At 39.7% G+C, this 19,960-nt stretch overlaps 1 protein-coding gene across 6 annotated transcripts in view; it reads right to left on the reverse strand.

Moving 5' to 3' along the window:
* Positions 1-7,080: 7,080 nt before the first annotated feature.
* Positions 7,081-19,960, reverse strand: part of BBX (BBX high mobility group box domain containing) — a 198,788-nt gene continuing 185,908 nt past the window's right edge. For all 6 annotated transcript variants that reach the window (XM_033941025.1, XM_033941029.1, XM_033941030.1 and 3 more), the window contains 4 exons: positions 14,091-14,183; positions 12,731-12,928; positions 10,386-10,575; positions 7,081-9,302 (listed from right to left, as the gene is read on the reverse strand). In XM_033941025.1, coding sequence (XP_033796916.1) covers positions 9,215-9,302; positions 10,386-10,575; positions 12,731-12,928; positions 14,091-14,183 — 569 coding nt within the window. In that variant the 3' untranslated portion in view covers positions 7,081-9,214. The remainder of the gene's footprint in view (positions 9,303-10,385; positions 10,576-12,730; positions 12,929-14,090; positions 14,184-19,960) is intronic.

Consider the following 19,960-nt stretch of genomic DNA (forward strand, 5'->3'; position numbering starts at 1 on the left):
ATTGCAGACTTAGCTTTAAAACCTGAAACTTCCACAAGATAAAACCGAGTCTTCAAATAGAACTAAAAATCCAAAATATTTATCATTGTGATGAAATCCAAGTAAGTCTATGATAGAATTTCATCAAACTGTTACACTGTGCACTTACTAGCATCCTCTTGAGGCAGCCAGTTGTTAATATGGCAGGAGCCAGAGACCTTTGAAGATATTTGTTTGATCATCTTCCTTCTAGGGGAGGGAAGGCAAGGTTGAAGAAGTTATGTACTGTCTTGATTTCATCCACAGTACCAGATAAGTCATCTTGGGATATTTATAGCTTTGTTTTGGTGCTTTCAGATGAACTGACTGTTTTAGTTAAGTTCATGATGACTATATAATGGCATAAAATCAGGGCTGCTTTAAATCATAGGACAATAGAAATCGCAATCAATAACCAGCACTCACAAACTTCCCAAAAAGTCTTATACTATATTGTTAATTTAAGAGTCTTCAGAAGCGGCACTCAAACGGCTAGGACTGATGAGGTAAATGCAGTTAGTGAAACTAAACTAAAAATTAAGATAAGTGGTTTAAATATATATTTAAATGAAAGTGAAAACCAACAAAACAACTCTAAAAAAGGAATACTGATCTGAAAATAAGTTTTGAGAAAATACTGAGCCAATGAGGAAGCTAGCAGATAACAAATATATCAGCAAACACCTATTTATCGCTTGAGTGCCGCTTCTGAAGGTTCTTAAATTAACAATTATAGTATAAGACTGTTTGGGAAATTTGTGAGTGCTGGTTATTAATTGTAATTTCTGTTAGCGTTATAAACCAGCAAACCAACAAAGATTACTGTGACCATATATATTGGATTAAATCCTAGGACAGCAGTACATGTAAACATAATCCCCCTCATTCTACACTCCAAAGTTATTTAGTGCATAACTGTGAGGAGCAGCGGCATAGTACTGGGGAGGGGGGGGGGGCATCCCAGGCATGGTCTTACTAAGGGCGCTGGCACTTATCCTCCTCTCCACCCCTCCCCTGCTTCTTCCTGACCTCCCTGAGCAAGTAGTGTTATGAACTTGCTGCCCGCATCTCTGATGTCACTTCCGGGCCCTGTGCCTAGGAAGTGACATCAGAAAGATAGCCGACAGCAAGTTTGTGATGTTGCTCGTGCCTGGAAAATTAAAAAGGTACGCCGGGGGGGGGGGGGGCACACATGCAGCAGGGGGGTTGCAAAGGAGCAGGGAGCAGAGAAGGTGGGGGAGGGGTGTCTCTGCCCCAGACGCCACTCACCCTCACTACGCTACTGGTGAGGGGGTGTATACATGGGCCTATCACCAAGCGACATGTGTAATTTAGACATATTCAATTTACAGAATACTGTCAGTTGTGCGTGTTGCATGATGCACTTAGGTGCATCAACTTACACCAGCCACTGACCTAAATTTTGGTGCATCAATGTGGCTTTACGCTAGTATTCAACTGTATAATGATATAGGTACACCCTGAAACCATTATAGAATTGGTGCTAATCATGCCCTATTGTGGCACCTACATCTTGGCATCAAGTTATAGAACTGCCCCCCAAATGGAATTTTTAACCTCCATAATTTTCCAAGTTTTATTTTCCCCAAATGCAGTCTGTAATTGTCTTGTTCTCTGATTTATTGATATAGCTATTTTGAACCCTTTTCAGTACCAACAGGACATTTCAATATAATAGCCTATATCTCCTGGAGGCCCACCTAGCCAGTTGTTTTCAGGATTATCACAATGAATATTCATGAGATTAAATACATACAGGGCCAGATTCAGTAAATGTACTCAAAATTTGGCAATGGAAAAACTGGCACTAAGCACAATTTTGTAAAAGCCATGTGCCTAGCCTTACGCCTTCTGTAAATGCTGGTGCCCAAGTTAGGCCTGCTGAGAGCACATTCCAATGGCCCCCAAGCCTGGTCCTGAAGAAACCCCAGCCAATCAAATTTTCAGGATATCCACAATGAATATTCATGGGACAGATCTGCATGCACTGCCTTTACTACATGCAAATTTCTCTCATGAATATTCATTGTGGATATCCTGAAAATTTGACCTGCTGTAGTGCCTCCAGATCCCCTGTTTGTAAACCTCCAAAATTCTATAATTCCGTTTGCAACTTTTTAGGAATGCCCCCCTCCCCCCACTCCATTTAAGGTACATTCTAGTAGTTAGGGGCCATGCATGCATTATAGAATAGTGCATAGCCAGATGCTTGGTCAAATTTCTCAGGGACCCTGAGAAGTTATTTTGCATATAAGCTAAGTGCATTTTCACACCTTCTGTACAACCTGAATGCAATTCCTTTTGTTTAAAGTTTTGAAAGCAGTATCATCTAGAATTACTGAATACAGTTATAAGCAATTTTTATGCCTTCTTGAGTTGGACCTGTCTTTACTGTATACCAAGCTATGATTGGATGAAAAACTCTCAGCCTAAGAGGGGGTAACCTCCCCCTCTTCAGAGTTATATATCTCTGAGCTACATCGCAGTCCAGCAGGTCCTTCTCATATGTTGGCTTTATTAACTGAGTCAGTTCTCCTATTGCCTTGCCTGGTCAAATTTTAAAGCATGTTAACATGAATAATTGGTGTCTAGCACTCAATTATTGATAACTGGCTTGTTAGTCAATTAATTTGCTTATGCATTTTGGGCATGCAATTCTGGACTCCATATCTAGAATCCGTTTTATTTCATGCATATCCAGGAGAGGGTTAAAAAGCACTGGCCTATATTATGCTGGTACACTTACTATATTCTATATACTTAGTAAAAAAAAAGTAAAATAAACCACCCATATCAACAATGACTTCAATAGGCTGCAGCTCACTTTTTTTAAACTTCTATCCTGAAATTCAAAGCTGATATCAGAAGGAGCTATTTGGGAATTGAAAGTTCAACCAGAACAGTACCTAGTAATCGTGTCCAAATATTTTTCTGCAAAACTTCTGGATCTGTTCAGTGTTATTTGTCAAATATGACCCCGCTTCATTAATTGCAACCAATGCAACCAAGATCAAAACTTCTCAAAAGACAGAATTATGATTGCTTTTCAATTTTTTATTTTAACAAATGGGCTGAATAATTTTTGTCTCACAAAACTTAAATGAAAACCCCAAAATATTTAGTTTTGTCCATCAATACCACCTATTTGATGAGAATGCTTTGTGTGCTTAACAGATAAACCAAGAGAGGAAAATAAAGTTGCCTTTATGCTAACGGTGTTCAATGCATTACAAGATGTTAGATAGGATGACAGAATCAGGTATTTAGCTACTCTAGCATTATTGGATCATTTTCTATTCAATATTGATTAGCATCTTATTCATCATTAACAGGAAACAACTGGATTCTAAGTGACTTTCACACAAAGGGTGAGCCGATACTGCCATTTACAAGTTCATTGCTACATAATACCAACACACTACCTTACATGCTACCAAGTGGACTGTTGTCCTTTCACTCTATAATGTGCCATGAGTTTCTGTTATATCATAATAGGGATCACCACAATTTAGAGCAACGCTAAATATCTCAGTCGGAACACTGGATGTAGAGGCTCAGTACTGGAGAATTACATAAGTGATGGAAAAACATTCAAATGCAAAACTCTGTTACAGTATCTCTCTCTTTCGGGGACAGGTATGCCTAATGTCACATTCCATTCCAATGTACTTCTCTACCTATTTACAGTGATACCCTGATATCCTATCACAGAACTACAAGGCACTATGTACTTAAATGACAGCTTGATTTTCCCCTTTAATATTAATTTAAATTTGAGAGATACGGATCAATTATAGTACTACAATGTATTTTGACTTTTTTTGTTCTAAATACCATCATGCCTCAGTACTGCAACCTCGTTATTACACATGAAAATGTAAAAAAAATAAAAATAAAAAGTACTGAAGAGAATGTCTTCATCCAGCATATGATAGAGTTTTATGCCCTGCGACTAAGCTCTCCACCAATGTAGCTGATTGGCACACCCAAAGGTGTTTTATGTCCCTCCCAGATACCAATGCATCACCAGCAGGCAAATGCTTTAGACAGGTGAGGTCCTTCAAGCCCTGGATTCTCAAAAGCAGCAGGACTCTCCTGTGGGACTATGATGCATTGCAGAAGTGGGCAACTACAGTCCTTGAGGGCCATAACCCAGTCAGGTTTTCAATAATGAATAGGCATAAGCTTGTGTACAATGGAAGCAGTACATGCAAATCAAATAGATCTCATGTCTATTAAGGAAATCTTGAAAACCCAACTGGGTTGTGGCCCTCAAGGGCTGCGATTGTTCACCCCTGGTGCAGAGGAAGTTGGAATGCTCAGGGAGCAGAGCACCATGAAAGAGGACCATCTTTCGCTGGGACAGAGAATGACATGGTGACAAAATTCATCACTGTTCCCGTCCCCACGGGAAACCATCTCCATGTCATTCTTTAAGGAGAGAGGGTAGAATCAAAGTATTAATGGGCACAGCCACTGACCCTCAAGCCTTAAATTGAAGAACGCTGGTATAGAAGGACTGAGATTGAGACAGAGACTAAAAATGACACAGGCGTGTTTCCTGCGATTATCCACAGGGACGGGAACGATGATGAATTTTGTCACCGTGTCAGGGAGTCTAATTTTGTTGCTATAAAAGATGAAATTGGACGCTAAATAGTTCAGTTTCTTGACAACAAAGAGGAGTGGAAATGGTAATGAAGTCACCCCTTCACCCCCAACTTTCAATGAAATTTGAAAAACAATCACCCATTTAGCATACCTTATTTTAGATCATGAGAAACATGGAACATTTTGCATTCTAAAATTGTTGAGATTCTAGAGTCTACTACTAAAGAATGAACTCGGGGGTGGGGGGGGGATTCTGGAGGGGCAATTTTTTCCTTTTAGGAGCAAAAACTATGTCTACTATAGGAATTAATATTCTACAAAGAAAAATACAAAAATCAGAACGCATATACAAGAGCAAATTATGTTTTGTTGATTTTCCTAAAATGACAGAGTCAGCTGCTGCTAATGCTTAAGCCCAATTTGCAGGAAGCATGGAATTCTCAATGAAACAGATCTCATTGTCTACAAGGAGCCAAAAAGGGATGGCCAACATTCTGTAGTGTGAATTCCCTAACCATCCCAGGAGATGGGAGCAAAATGCATGCTGATAGTTTCCTTTGCACTATAATCAGATATGAACTAGACAGAAATGAGTTTTTTTCCTCCTCAAACATGCTTTATTTCTTAATCTGAAAGTACTTGGATTCCACCCCTACCTCATGTCTTCAGTGCAAATTGGATCAAATGAGAGGTTTAATGCTATATGCAGGGACATTTAATTCCCATGTTGATTTTTTTTTCTCTGAAACCCGCTTTGAATGCCTCACTATTCAAGTAATCCAGTATTTTAAAACGTGGAGCTTTTGATGGCTTCATTTTATAATATAAGACTTATTGGTAAGCCAAAATCTTATGGCCTCTTTTACAAAGCCGCCGCGCAGCAACAGACCCGAAGCCCTTTAAATCTCTATGGGCTTCGGGGCCGTTAGTGCAGCGCAGCTTTGTAAAAGAGGCTGTTAAGTCTTGGGCAGAGCAACTGGTTTTGGTTGATTAGACTAATCCATATAGTGTATGCTAATACCTGGCCTTTTTTGTATTTATTTCTATTTTTCCTTTTGTAAATTTTCTAGATTTCTTTTCCTTTCGTATCTGGAAGCTGTGTGTGACTTGGGTTTTAATCTATCATTGATATGCTATGCACACCATTTGATTTTTTTTTTGGCCAAGCTGATGGCATTTTTTTCTGACAATAACTTTCTATAAATGTGATATTCAATTCTGTAAATACATTAACACAAAATTTGAAAAACGTTATCAAGTTTTGCTGAATAAATAAAAATCAAAACGTTTCCTTCTCCGCCTTGACATATTTGCTCATTCTGGGGGCCATATGCAAAACATGAATCAATACATAGTTACTCCCCATAAAAACTTGTTTTGAAAATGGCTCCTGTTCCCCATGCAGGCAAAATTACTGTAATTTGCATAAAAGGTGGGTGGAGTTAAGTTGTAAGTACTGTATTAAAGAACACAATGATTTGTATTTTTTAAATCACTGCTCACACTTTCTGGTGCACCTGCAAACACATAGATGCAACCTGCATTGTGCACGACACACAAATTTTCAAAGGGAACGTCTACAGACAGTTTGCCTTTGAAAAGCCACAGGCCTCTATAAACTGTCTGGATCCTTGATTCTGATTGGCTGACAACCCAAAAGTGGGCATGGTCCCTGTCAAAATCAATTATGCAAATTACATTTGAGAAAATCAGTGAACATTACTCCTCTCAATGTTTTGACAGAGACTTGCTCATGCACAAAAAATTGTCGAGGATCATCTTCAAGCACTAATGTGCGTTTCCATCTTGAAATCCAGAAACTCAAGTCAGCTATATAAATATGTTTTCCAGCACAGCAAAGTTTAGTTAACACAGCACAGTCAGGAAATGAAAAGAAAACAAATCAAGCAGTGGCAAATGAGAATCATGATTTTGGTTTTCTTGAAATACATAAGGTGCAACAAATCTTTCTTCTCCACAGGCATCCATGGGACATGCCTTTATTTATTTATTTTTTTTAGCACCAGCTGCTTTACTAAAGCAATAGGAGTATAGAAATTGGTGTGGGGGGGAGGGGAAGAGGTGGAAAATTGGCAAATAAATTACTCACATAAAAACAGGAAACATTGGCCTGAAGTTCTGCTTTGTGCAAAGTTTTTGTTACCTGAAAATCCCCTCAACCCCGAGCAGATTCAGTGCACTTTAACAGTTCCAACTGATAAAATTGAAGCATTGTTCACAGACCTCAGAGACTTTGGAGAGACTTTAAATGTTTGCAGGATTCAACAGAGTCCCTCCTTGAACCTAAGTGCTTAAAAATTTAAGCAAACCTACACACATCAGGAAACAGTCATATTCCATAATATGATCCTCTACCACCAACCAGTACCAGCGCAACAAACAGCCACTGAGGCACAAGAAACAAACAGATCAAGTTAGTTAATTTATATAGAAAAAAGTATTTTTCTCTCTCTCTCTTAAAAAGGGTATCATAGTTATACAGAAATATCTTAAGCAAGAATATTGAAATTTCATTAGAAAAAAAATGGGGGTGGGGGAGTTCTGGCAAAAATAGAACTATTCTAATAAAGGTTTCGATCAGAGGAGCATGTCAGTACCACTGTTTTAAGGTGCGTCACCAACAACATGGGGGATTTTTTTTGGGATTTCAGCTTATTATGTTTTTTTTTTTTAAATTTAAAAACTTCTGCTGGCAGACAGACCAGAATTCCAACACCTGCCAAAATTTAAAAAATAAATAATGGTTTTTTTTTGTTTTGTTTTTTAAGTGTAGTTTTAACTTTTATTTGAAACATACGAGGATCCTGTAAAGGACCCTCATGTGTTTCAAGCTCTACAGCTGGTTGCTCAGAAAGATTTGGTTTCCCTGTTTGGTGTAAATCTAGAAGAGAATTAATTTAGAATATGCTCCAGTGACCTTTCACTATCCACTATGTCCTTTATCATTCATTGTTTACTAATGACAGGGGCTCAGAAAATATGGCTTCTGCATTTCTAGAGAAGTAGAAAGCGAATGGAGGGCACCAAAACAGCTATCAACAATGCCTTCCTTCCCCTCGAGTTATCTTCAGTTCTGTCCTTTATAATCTTATTAAATGATTGATTTTGAGTTTTAGTTTTTTTGCATTCTTAAGATGTGAGAATTTTTTCCTCTTGTCCTAGTAAGTTCTGCCAAGATCTGGGGGCTGCCAGGATTCTCTCTTGCTTTTTATTCATTGCATCTGATGTACCCGCAACTCTGCCCAGCCACAGAACTCGCACGTCAGAATGCAGGAAGCAAGGTGAGAGCAGGGGGTCTGGCTGCATCTGAAAAACTCCAACCAATGCACCAACACCTGGTGCTACATTTGATCTTATTAAAACAGAAAACTAAGAAACTGGCTGGTGTTTAACACCTGTCTAACAGACAGCAACCAGCAGACACCAAAGTCCAGTTCTAGATACACAAATGATCAAATCTTTTTATGTCACAGTATCCTCACACAATAATTTTTCTCTGTTAGTTCATCAACCAGCTCAAAGCACAACAGATGGGCCTTTTTACTGACTTATTTCATCAATACCTGGTGCACCAATGCTTGTGTGTCCTTCCAAACACTTTGGAACAAGGCAACACTACAGCATTTTGCATTTGAGCTACCTTCCCTGTTTTCTGTGGACATCATCTTTCATTTAAACAGGATACTAATAAAAATATTCTTTTACACATTTTACAGTAACAGGAATAATTCTTCTTGCTGTGGCAGCTACAGTATGTGTCACCCTCCTCCGCTTCCATACCCAGAATGCCCTCTCATCCCCTCCTCTAATACTGAACCCCAAAGATGGCCTGGGAGAATTCTTAGGTCATCTGCCAGCAGAGCCTCACCACCACAATGCCGGACAAGGGAAGTCCAGGTATAGACGGACCACGTGGAGCCTGAGCATCTAGTCCAGAAACAATGGCCCACCGGCAGCGCCATTTTGGCTGCCATTACAATATAAATGTAGGCATAAACTATTATATAAACCATCTCAGAACTTAAATCTCCATGTACAAAAACAACTGAAAATTTCTAATAACTAGTGCAGCGCGTCAAGTGTTATTTAATTTTTTTAGAGTTTTTTTTTTTTGTTTAGTTTTTTTTTGTATTTTGTTTTTTTTAGAATAACTAGATATTGTACGAAACTAGTATTACACTCTCTGGTTGGTAAAAGAGATGCTTGTGTGACCCATAGGTGGCTTTGTCCAAATAACCTCCTGGTTTATTGATAAAAGCCTTCGACAGAGAGCAGGCCTCTTGGATCCTCATTCCATAACTGTTCATAACTGGAGAGAGGCTGCCCACCATTGCAACTCTGTTCTGATGGGTGGACCTGGCCCAAACTGCTAATTTTCTGGCTTCAAGTGAAATTTGGGCAGCAAGCACTCATTTGCAGTTTATAGTTTTCATCCTTAGAGCTAGCTAGAGCTCCTCCTTGGTCAAGACAAGGCTAAGATATTAGGTAAAAAGCACAAAATTGTTTTTGTTTTGTTTGTTTGTTTTTACAAGCACAGAGGGCTTCACTGGTCAGCACAGGATATGAGCACTGGAGGCTGCTGCATTTCATTCTGCTGCCCTTCTCGCTGTAGAGGTGCTGACCTTGGACTTCTGCAAATCAAAGAGAGGGCAACTCATTTCAGCAAAATAAGAATTGACTCAATATTTTCTTTCTTTTTCTTTTTTTTACAAATGCATACATTTTAGTTTCATATTTTCATACGATACCACATAATGCCTTACTGCTATTCCTAGTACCCACTCTGCTTGCCAGCACCTGTGCATGTATGCCTAACACTGCAAGCACCCACCCTACTCCTGGGTCCCTATTTACCTGTAGGCAGGTACTCCATTTTGCAAACTATTTTCTGTTGATTTCTAGAAATACAGAAACCCACATAAAACTCAAGGTCACAGTTCCTAGACACATATCTAAGGACTAAAAAATGCTGGAGTCACAGACTAGTCACAGATACAGAAAATATAATGCACCGCTTATTAGTTAATTTTTTTCCATCACAACTAACAAGGCCAAGAAAAAGAGATTGCACAGTAAACAGTATCGGATTAAGATTTACTTTTGACTAGTCCATTCCCAAGGAAGCTCTGGCGAGTGTCCACAGGCAAAATCCTGACACAGGTCTGGTTGTACTTCAGTCAACAATGGAGACTTCTAGTATTTGGAACTATTGGTACTGAGTAATAAATGACATAGAAACAGAGAAAAATACCATAGTCTGCCTATCCATGCCAACTTGTATCTGGCCAATTGCAATAAAGAATTATAACCTACAAATCTCAGATACCGTCAGGAAATATGCAGACCATGCCCGATTTAGTTTTCCAGTGCATTTACACATATGCTAGCCTATGCAAAAGGTTAGGTTGCCCCATGCCTGTCAAGGAAAAGGCATATTTACAAGGGATACAAAGATCTCTTAATGCCACAAAAACCTAAGCTTTTTCAAAACTAAACACTTTAAGAATGATGCTACAAAGATCCTCAGCCATGTAAGCAGAATGAAATGTTTCCCAGAAATCTACATCATGTTCTCGTGCTTTAAACAAGAAAGGGGGCCTGATTTTGAAGGGGAAAGGGGGTACTTTGCCAGTATAAATTAACTCCTAATTAGGAGAATTTGCTCACCCTTCTGACATATATGCAGAGTGGTGAGTGGGAGGGCAGATACTGACCTGTGTGCATTTTCCATCGCAGCCACCTCTGCCAGGGCGGTGAGGCTGAAGAATGCAGATACAGCTGGCATGTCCGCCGCCACAGAGTGAGCCTGCCCCACCACTCCACTTTTGCAGTTTTCTGTCTTTGTGCAGGAAGTCACCCCATCGCACGATGTTCTTCGTGAACTGAAGTGCAGTGGCTTGTCTTCTGTATAGGAAGAGAGAACCCACACACGTATAGAATATGTTCTCTTTCTGGACATGCATATAAATACTTTGGCATTGATACTCATTAGCTTCCAGCTGAGCAATGATGTCATTTTTGAAGTACCGATGCTACTGTACAAAGCTTGGAATAGGATGGATTCCCACTACTTAGAACAGCATATTGTATGGAATGTTCCAGAATGTGACCTTTGATTTGATCAATGGAAGTTCCCTTTGTTACTTTCAAGTGAAGGAAGAACAAAGATTTTTGGTAGCAACATTGACTTTCTTGAATAGGCTACTTAAGGTCCACTAAAAAGCTGGCTGTTTAAGGACGCCTTTAACTGACCCTTTTCATAATCACATAATCTCATTTCCTGGAATTTATCTGGACAATGAACACTGTTAAGTAGAAATTAAGTGGGTACCGTTCCCCAACCTTTCCTTACCCTTCCTTTTTATTTATTTTCGAATGGTATTTAATCCATTCCTCCCCCTCTTCATCAGTGTTTTTACGTCATAATTGTCTTTAATGTCCTGTTTGTTGGAAATTTTTTATTTTTTCTATTTTTAATTTTGTAAATCGCATTGGATTTGGATACTGCGATTATATCAAATATTTTAAATAAACTTGAAACTTGAAAGCTTGTGCCAGGATAAAAATAATTTGGTTATGAAAGCCTTGATCACTGAAACAAGTGCATAGGGAGATGATTTTTTTAGGTACTTAAAACATGATATCGTATTAGGAAGGTGAAATATATTTTTATTTTATGGTTTTGACAGATGTAAATATGAGGGTTTTTTAAAAGAGGCAATTAGTAAGTTTTAAACACTGCATACAGTTTAGAATTTTAAAGCATACTACTACTAATCATTTCTATAATGCTACTAGACATACACACAGTGCTGTATATCAAAACACAGCAGAGGTAGTCCCTGCTCAAACGAGCTTACAAATTAGTCAAGACAGACAAACTGGACAAGAAGGCCCATCAATACACTGTGCTCAGTGGGGGAATTACAGAGGGAATGATAAGACATACCCCAACCCTTGTTCATTTAGTTCTGTCTGTATAAAGCAGCTGTACAGTTATCGGGACAAGGGGCAGGGCTAAAGGTGTGGCAATCTGACAGATTTAGCTAGAGAGTATCATATAAGCTACTGTTCAGTTAAATTTGTGCAGATAAGCTTGTCCATAAAAATAGCAAGGATAAATCAAAGTGGATGAGTTTGCCCATTCAGATTCATTTGGATATTCAGCTACATTGTCTTCTGAGAGAAAAGCATAACATGGGATGGCTTGTAGCTGCATTACTAAAAAAGGGTCCTATGTGGAGTGCTGGTACCGTAATACTGCACTGTCTGGCTAAGCTCGCATAGTGGAGGAGTAGCCTAATGGCTAGTCCAGTGGTCTGAGAATCAGAGGAACTGTCTCTATTCCCGCTGCTTGGGACTATGGGCAAATCATTTAAGAGTCTCTTGTCGTAAGGAAAGAAAATCTTTTCTTCTCTCTTGAGTAACTTTCAAAACATCTAGGTATATCCAAAGTCTTTGAAATATAATTTTAAAATCATATTTAGATCTTGCTCAAAAACGAAAGACACTAAGAGAGTGGCTCTTTCAGTATCTGCAGACAAAGTTTGTTCCAAGAGAGCAGAGATATTTCCAAAATCAATCTGTTTGTCTTCTCCATTATTTTTCCCCTATCTTTTTGAGGAATCTTTTTATTTGGAAGGAAATAAATTTTATTCAATGGAGGAATATTGTTAGGGAAAATTTTTTAATTCTCAATTAAATTATCTTTTAAAGAAATCTGTAGGCGGTATTCCTGGATGGGCAAATCATTTAACCCTCCGTTGCTCCAGGTACAAAATATATAATAATTGCTTTGATTGTACTCAAAGGAAGGTGGTATATAAAATCCCGTCCCCTTTCCTTTTTACTCCATTCATAATAAGTGGACTTTTTTTTCTTTGGGAAGGATGGGTAGATGGAGGCTCGAAGAATCATATGCTCCACAGGACTCAACTTTACCAGTGGTATGCATATAAAAGCAAAATATAAGAATCCCCTCTATTCCATTTTTTATACTGCCCATCAGAGCAAGTTGAAGATTTCTCTTTATATTTCCTTTACAGTTTCATTCTCTTACCCACAACACCGCGAGCTGGAGACACCCGACCATCTGCTGTGCGAACAAGATGTGTGATCTTTGTTTTCCTCGCCTTCCTCTTCTGGCTCCCAACTAGGGGACCCTGCATGGCTGCCAGCTCTGGAATGCTTTGGGAGGCTACAGAATTTGCATTTTTCTGTGCAGACTCGACGGTGGGCTTGTCTTCTAGAGGTATGGCTGCAACAGGACAAAAAAACAACAACCCCACCACGCATTTAAAACTTTTCTCTTCCCTGGTAACTCATATCAATCCTGCCATCCACCTGGGGAATGTCCCTCACCGCCTTCCACTCCCAAAACAAATCAGCACACTCAACAAGGACAATGTTGAAATGCTTCCAAGAGAAACACTGCCAACGTGTCTTCTTGTTTCAACTTTTAAAGAAACCAGAACTAAATGCAGAGTTTAGAAGTATTATTTGAGGAGATGATATTCGGCAATATGGAGGCCCTGGCAGGCAAAATCAGTTCCTGAATTACAGCTAAGCTCTCTCAAACGTTTGCAGTTCCAGAACAGTGTAAATAAAGAGGGTTAAACTCTAAAAGTCACAAGTTATATTGCCTACTACTTTTGTAAAGTGACTTCATTTTTCTATAAACTGTTTCTGGGACATAGTGGTATAATCAGTGAAAGGCATATTATGAAATTAATATACAGCATTAACAGCTAAAGTAACCTCAGTTGTTTATTGTCAGGAAATGGAGGCTTGATAGTTCTCTCTGAACATCCTGTTCAATGGTGCAGAAGCTCTGGTAGCTGACCATATCACATCATGTATAGCAGGGGGTAGGGAACTCCGGTCCTCGAGAGCTGTATTCTAGTCAGGTTTTCAGGATTTCCCCAGTAAATATGCATGAGATCTATTTGCATGCACTGCTTTCAATGCATATTCATTGGGGAAATCTTGAAAACTCGACTGGAATACGGCTCTCGAGGACTGGAGTTCCCTACCCCTGATGTATAGGATGACTGGGAACTCATACCTGGAGCTACTCTATACAAACCATTTCCATTCTGGTGTTTAGTTCTGCATACACACACCCCTTCTTTGTTATACTGCAAATATGGCTAAAGGCTAAGATCCATTTGTGCTCAAACTTAAATCCTGGCGAAGGCTTCAAAACTCCAGTCATACACATTAAACCCAGCAGATTATTTGTGGAATAAGCAGAACTCCCTTTCCAGAACAGAATTACTTTCATGAAAAACTTGCTCTCCAATCTACTCTTCGTGTGAACACAATCATGGTGTTAGGAAGCCTTTGAAAACAGTGTAAATTATATATTTATGACCACCGCCCCCCTCCCCGAAAAACACATTTCACAAAGCAAGAGGTACCTTTATCTGGAACATTATTAGGCTTCTCCTTTCTGTGCTTATATTTGCTGACAATTTTGTGAAACAATTTCTTTTTCTGAGACTGGAATGAACCTGTGAACAACAGTGTGAGTTTTAAATCAACCAAGCATTGCCACTAAATGCTCTTCCAGGAAACTACAATCATTTAGGTTGGCTTTTGTCAAGCTGCACTAGAGGTTTTTAGCGCAGACCGGCATAGTATATGCTCCGATGCTTGTAGAATTCTTCGAGTGTTGGTGCACTTACCTCGCTGGCCCAAGCTAAAAAACTCTAGTGCCGCTTGATAAGAGGGGGGGGGGGGGGGTTAATGAAGAAAATAATTATTTTCCTTAATATTATTCCCAGTTCATTTTGCAAAGAGAATTAAGGAAAAAAAAAATCACTTACAAGTTACAATTGTGTTTTCTCTGAAATCTTCAGAGTTGTCTGCATAACAACAGTATAAATTCCAGTTGATATTTGCTCAAGTTTTTAAGTGAAATTATTTAGTAGCTATGGCATAATTTCCCTATCACTGGAATCCTCCACCATCAGCAGCTATGTGATGACTGATACAGAGAACAGGATTTGTTTCTCTACTCCTGCTATTATGTGATAGTTTCCCCATATCCTTTCCCCTCCCTAGTCTATGATTTTTCTCCATCTTCCTTGCCTGCCTGTCCTGTGTATCACTGTAGTTCCTTTCTTAATAAGCCTCCATTGTTGTTATTGTTGTAACCACTATGATAGCACAAACCTTTAGTGGTATATCAATAAAAATAACCTGAATCTGATAAGATGCCGATGATGTCAGAAGACTGTGTAACTGAAAGTCACATTCACTGCATATAAGACAACTTGTGATATTGTTTGGGATATGGATGATTCCTTTCAGGAGTGCTGCAGTCACCAACAGCATCTTAAGCTTTTATAAAATTACAAAATAGTGGCATTTTCCATAGGTAAAAGAAATTCAAGGACAAGGCATCACAAGGTAAAGCTGAAAGAATACTTTTTTATTTTTTAAACAGAGAACAGATGCTTGAATCTCCAAATACCAGAGGGGTAGATACCATTACTGAGACTAAATTTCAAAGCATGCTTAGGGACAGAGGGTTGTGGTACATAAAAGGGAGAGAGAGGAATAAATAATTGGAAGGTCTGGCTGAAAGCAACCTCTGTCAATAAGCAGGACTGAATCAGGCACATAAGTAGGTGATGGCACTGGGATAGAATAGCTTACCCCAAAAGCTCAGAATATAGTATAAAGATTTATGCATGTGCATTCCAGTCCCTAAAGTTCTGATTCCTACATACAAAGCTCTACCAAAATTTCTCACCATCTTTATTTCACTTTTGCACTTTTTAATCTTTATTTCACTTTCAAGTTTTAATCTCTTCATTTTCATGAGCCACAGCACACAAAGCTAGGCTTTCGGGCTTGTCCACCTTGTGAGTGAAGGATAGCAAATTGACACCAAAGCCAGATGTCTCATCTTTATTTAGAAAAATTTATGTAGAAAATTTCTGTAAAAGCATGGTTAACAAGTTAGGTAAAGGAAACTATTACAGCTAAAAGAAAATCCTTCAGAGTGGAAGAAGGATCCGACAAGAAATAGGAAGAAACAACATAAGGAATGACAAATCAAATGCAAGGCGCTGATAAGGAAGATTGCATTGGAGGCAAAACACACATAGTAAAAACTAATTTAGGTATATTAGAAGCAAGAAGATGGGACAAGAATCAGTTGGACCTCTAGATGGCCAAGGAATAAAAGGGGCACTCAGGGAAGACAAGGCCATATCTGAGAGATTAAATGAATTCTTTGCTTCAGTCTTTACCAGGGAAGAAGTGGGGGAAATACTGGTACCAAAAATGGTATTCAATGCAGATGAGTCAGAGAAACAAACTATCATTGGAAGATGTAACAGGGCAATTTAACAAATTGAAGAGTAGAAAATCGCCTGGACTGAATGGTAATATATCCTAAAGTACTGACAGAGCTGAAAAATGAACTTGCAGACTTCGCACGCATGGGAGATTTCGTCCATCAGATGCTGCAGGACCAAGCGGAGACCGATGATGTAGAAGCTAAGTGGTTAACACTGAAATCAACCATACATGAAGCAACTAGCCGTTTCATAAAATCAGTAAATAAACGACAAAGAAACAATAAACCCCAATGGTTCAACCCGGAGATCTCGCACCTCATTAAGGAGAAGAAAAAAGCATTTCTCTCCTACAAGCGCACGGAGAAAAGAGAGGCAAAAGTAGAATATAGGACCAGGTCTACAGCGGTCAAAATGGCAGTTAGGGAGGCAAAACTTTGAGTGGAAGAAATTCTGGCAAAAAACATTAAAAAGGGGGACAAATCCTTCTTCAGGTATATTAGTGACGGAAAAAGGAACACAGGCGGGATAGTACGCCTTAGAAGATCGGACGGAAGTTACGTGGAAGCAGATTCCGATAAAGCTGAACTACTGAATGAATACTTCTGCTCAGTCTTCACCTGTGAGGCACCGGGACACGGTCCGCAGTTGAAGGCAACACAAAGCACAGAAGACCCGTTTCAGAATTTTGAGTTCACACCAGGTGAAGTTTACAGTGAACTGGCAAGACTCAAGGTGAACAAAGCCATGGGACCAGACAATTTGCACCCAAGAGTGCTCAGAGAATTGAGCGATGTCCTGGCGAAACCGTTGGCTGAGCTATTCAATCTCTCCCTAAGTAAGGGGAAAGTTCCCCTGGACTGGAAATTAGCTAATGTCGTTCCTCTGCATAAAAAGGGTTGCAGGGCAGAGGCTGCGAATTATAGACCGGTGAGTCTCACATCAATAGTGTGCAAACTCATGGAAACACTAATTAAAAGCAAATTGGACACGATCTTGAATGAAGGGAATCTTCGGGATCCCAGTCAGCATGGATTTACCAAGGTAGGTCCTGCCAATCCAATCTCATCAGCTACTTTGACTGGGTAACAAGAAAGTTGGACTTGGGAGAGTCTTTGGACGTCGTGTACCTGGACTTCAGTAAAGCTTTTGACAGTGTCCCACACCGCAGGCTGCTAAGCAAGATGGAATCGATGGGGTTAGGAGAGACACTAACTGCATGGGTCAATGATTGGCTGAGTGGCAGACTTCAGAGGGTGGTGGTTAATGGTATCCTCTCTAAAACATTGGAGGTGACCAGTGGAATGCCACAGGGCTCGGTCCTGGGTCCACTCCTTTTCAACATATTCATAGGGGATCTGACTCAAGGGCTTCAAGGTAAAATAACACTATTCGCCGATGACGCCAAACTATGTAATATAGTAAGTGAATGCAGTTTACAGAATTATATGGCGCAGGACCTGCTTACATTGGAAAGTTGGTCCTCAACCTGGCAGCTAGGCTTCAATGCTAAGAAATGTAAGGTCATGCACCTCGGAAGCGGAAATCCATGCAGGACATACTTCTTGAACAGAGAAACTTTAACTAGGACTTCAGCAGAACGAGATTTAGGAGTAATCATCAGTGCAGACATGAAAACTGCCAATCAAGTGGAGAAGGCTTCATCTAAGGCAAGGCAGATATTGGGTTGTATCAATAGAAGTTTCGTCAGCCGAAAGCCTGAAGTCATAATGCCGTTGTACAGTGCCATGGTGAGACCTCATCTGGAGTACTGTGTGCAATTCTGGAGGCCACATTACAGTAAAGATGTGCGCAGAATTGAATCGGTTCAACGGACGGCCACCAGGATGATCTCGGGGCTCAAGGATCTCTCGTACGAAGAGAGACTGAACAAATTGCAGCTCTACACTCTTGAGGAACGTAGGGAGAGGGGAGACATGATCGAAACATTTAAGTACCTCACGGGACGTGTCGAAGTGGAAGATGATATTTTCTTTCTCAAGGGACCCTCGGCCACAAGAGGGAACCCCTCAAACTCAGGGGCGGAAAATTTCATGGCGACACCAGAAAGTATTTCTTCACAGAGAGAGTGGTTGATCATTGGAACAAGCTTCCAGTGCAGGTGATCGAGGCAGACAGCGTGCCAGACTTTAAGAATAAATGGGATACCCATGTGGGATCCCTACGAGGGTCAAGATAAGGAAATTGGGTCATTAGGGCATAGACAGGGGGTGGGTAAGCAGAGTGGGCAGACTTGATGGGCTGTAGCCCCTTTCTGCCGTCATCTTCTATGTTTCTATATTGTTAGTAATTTGCAATTTATCTTTAAAATCTAGTATAGAAGACAGGAAGGTGGCCAATATAATGGGAAATTATAGACTGGCGAGTCTGAAATTGGTATAGCAAAAATCCCAAGACAAAATATCCTTAAAAGACACCAAAATATAAGTTGGGCGTGCGCTAGGACATTGCAGGAACTTTAACTCCCTAGACTCCACCAAAAATATATAAACCTCAAATCTGAATTTTTAAGATAAGGAGCACCCTCAGCGTGAGTTTGAAAGCTTTAAAGAGTGACTCAAGGAGCAGCTCTAGTGCTTAGAATAGAAAAGCCAGCAAACACTGAGCAGAGATTACCACTCACTGCCAGCCGCACACCATCATCTGGGTGCTCCTGTGTGCTTTAAAGCGCAAGTCAAGTGCAAACAATGTGCAATAAATAAATATATATAGATATAAAAGTGGAAGACAAAAAGTTCACTGTCCTGCAATGCCCCAAATGCCTAACCCACTGACCTGAACAGAGAATGAAAAAAATTAGTCACTTGCCCCTCTTACTTAGCTGAATAAAGGTGCTGTAGTCAAATAGTAGCAAGGAGAGTCCAGATTTTTTTGGATCAAAGACCAAAGTTAAGGTGCAGTCCTCTTTCAACACGGCTCGACCCAGCAGGGTTTCAGGGCAATAGCCCCTTCCTCAGGAACCAAACAGGCCAACATGACTGTAGGTCAGAGTGATTCCAGGCCTGCCTGTTGAAAGAGGACTGCACACCTTAACTTTGATCCAAAAAAAGCTGGAATCTCCTTGCTACTATTTGACTACAGCAAAGTTGTTAAATCACAAGAGGATTGTGAAAAGGACCTTGCAAGACTGGGAATCAGAATAACAGATGACATTTAATATGAGCAAGTGCAAAGTGATGCACACAGGAAAGAGGAATCCAAACTATAGATATATGATGCAGAGTTCCACCTTAGAAGTCATTGCCCAGGAAAAGGATCTAGGTGTCATCATTCAGAATATGATGAAATATTCTGATCAGTGTGTGGCGGCAGCGAAGAAAACAAATAGAATTATCAGGAAAGGAATGGAAAACAAAGAGGAAAATGCTATGCCTTTGTATTGCTCCATGGTGTGGCAGCACTTCGAATACTGTGTGTAATTCTGGTCTCTACATTTCAAAAAAGATATAGCAGAATTAGAAAAAGTACAGAGAAGGGCAAAAAAAAGATAAAAGGGATGGAACGACTTCCCTATGAAGAAAGGGAAGTGGCTAGGGTTCTTCAGCCTGGGAAAGAGATGGCTCAGGGGAGATATGATAGAGGTCTCTAAAATACAGAGTGGAGTGGAGCGAAGCGAGCAGATGAGAGTTGCTTGTTTACTCTTTCCAAAAATACTAAGGCTAGGGGCCTTGTGATGAAGAAGCTACTTAGTAGATTTAAAACAAACAGGAGAAAATATTTATGCTTTCTGTTTTTAAAGCTTTGTTCAGTCTGGTGTGAGTCTGGAGCATGTTTTATAATAATAATAACAGCTTATATACCGTAATACCGTGAAGTTCTATGCGGTTTGCAAAGATTAAGCAAAGGTACAAATTGATTGACTTTAAGAGGGGAGGAAGAAAGAGGGTTAATAGCAGATAAGGAAAGGTTGGGGTGAAAACTTTTGGAAAGTATTTATTTTTATTTGGTTTTAACATTTG

This window comes from Geotrypetes seraphini, chromosome 4 (genome assembly GCF_902459505.1).
Source record: "Geotrypetes seraphini chromosome 4, aGeoSer1.1, whole genome shotgun sequence".
NCBI lineage: Eukaryota > Metazoa > Chordata > Amphibia > Gymnophiona > Dermophiidae > Geotrypetes > Geotrypetes seraphini.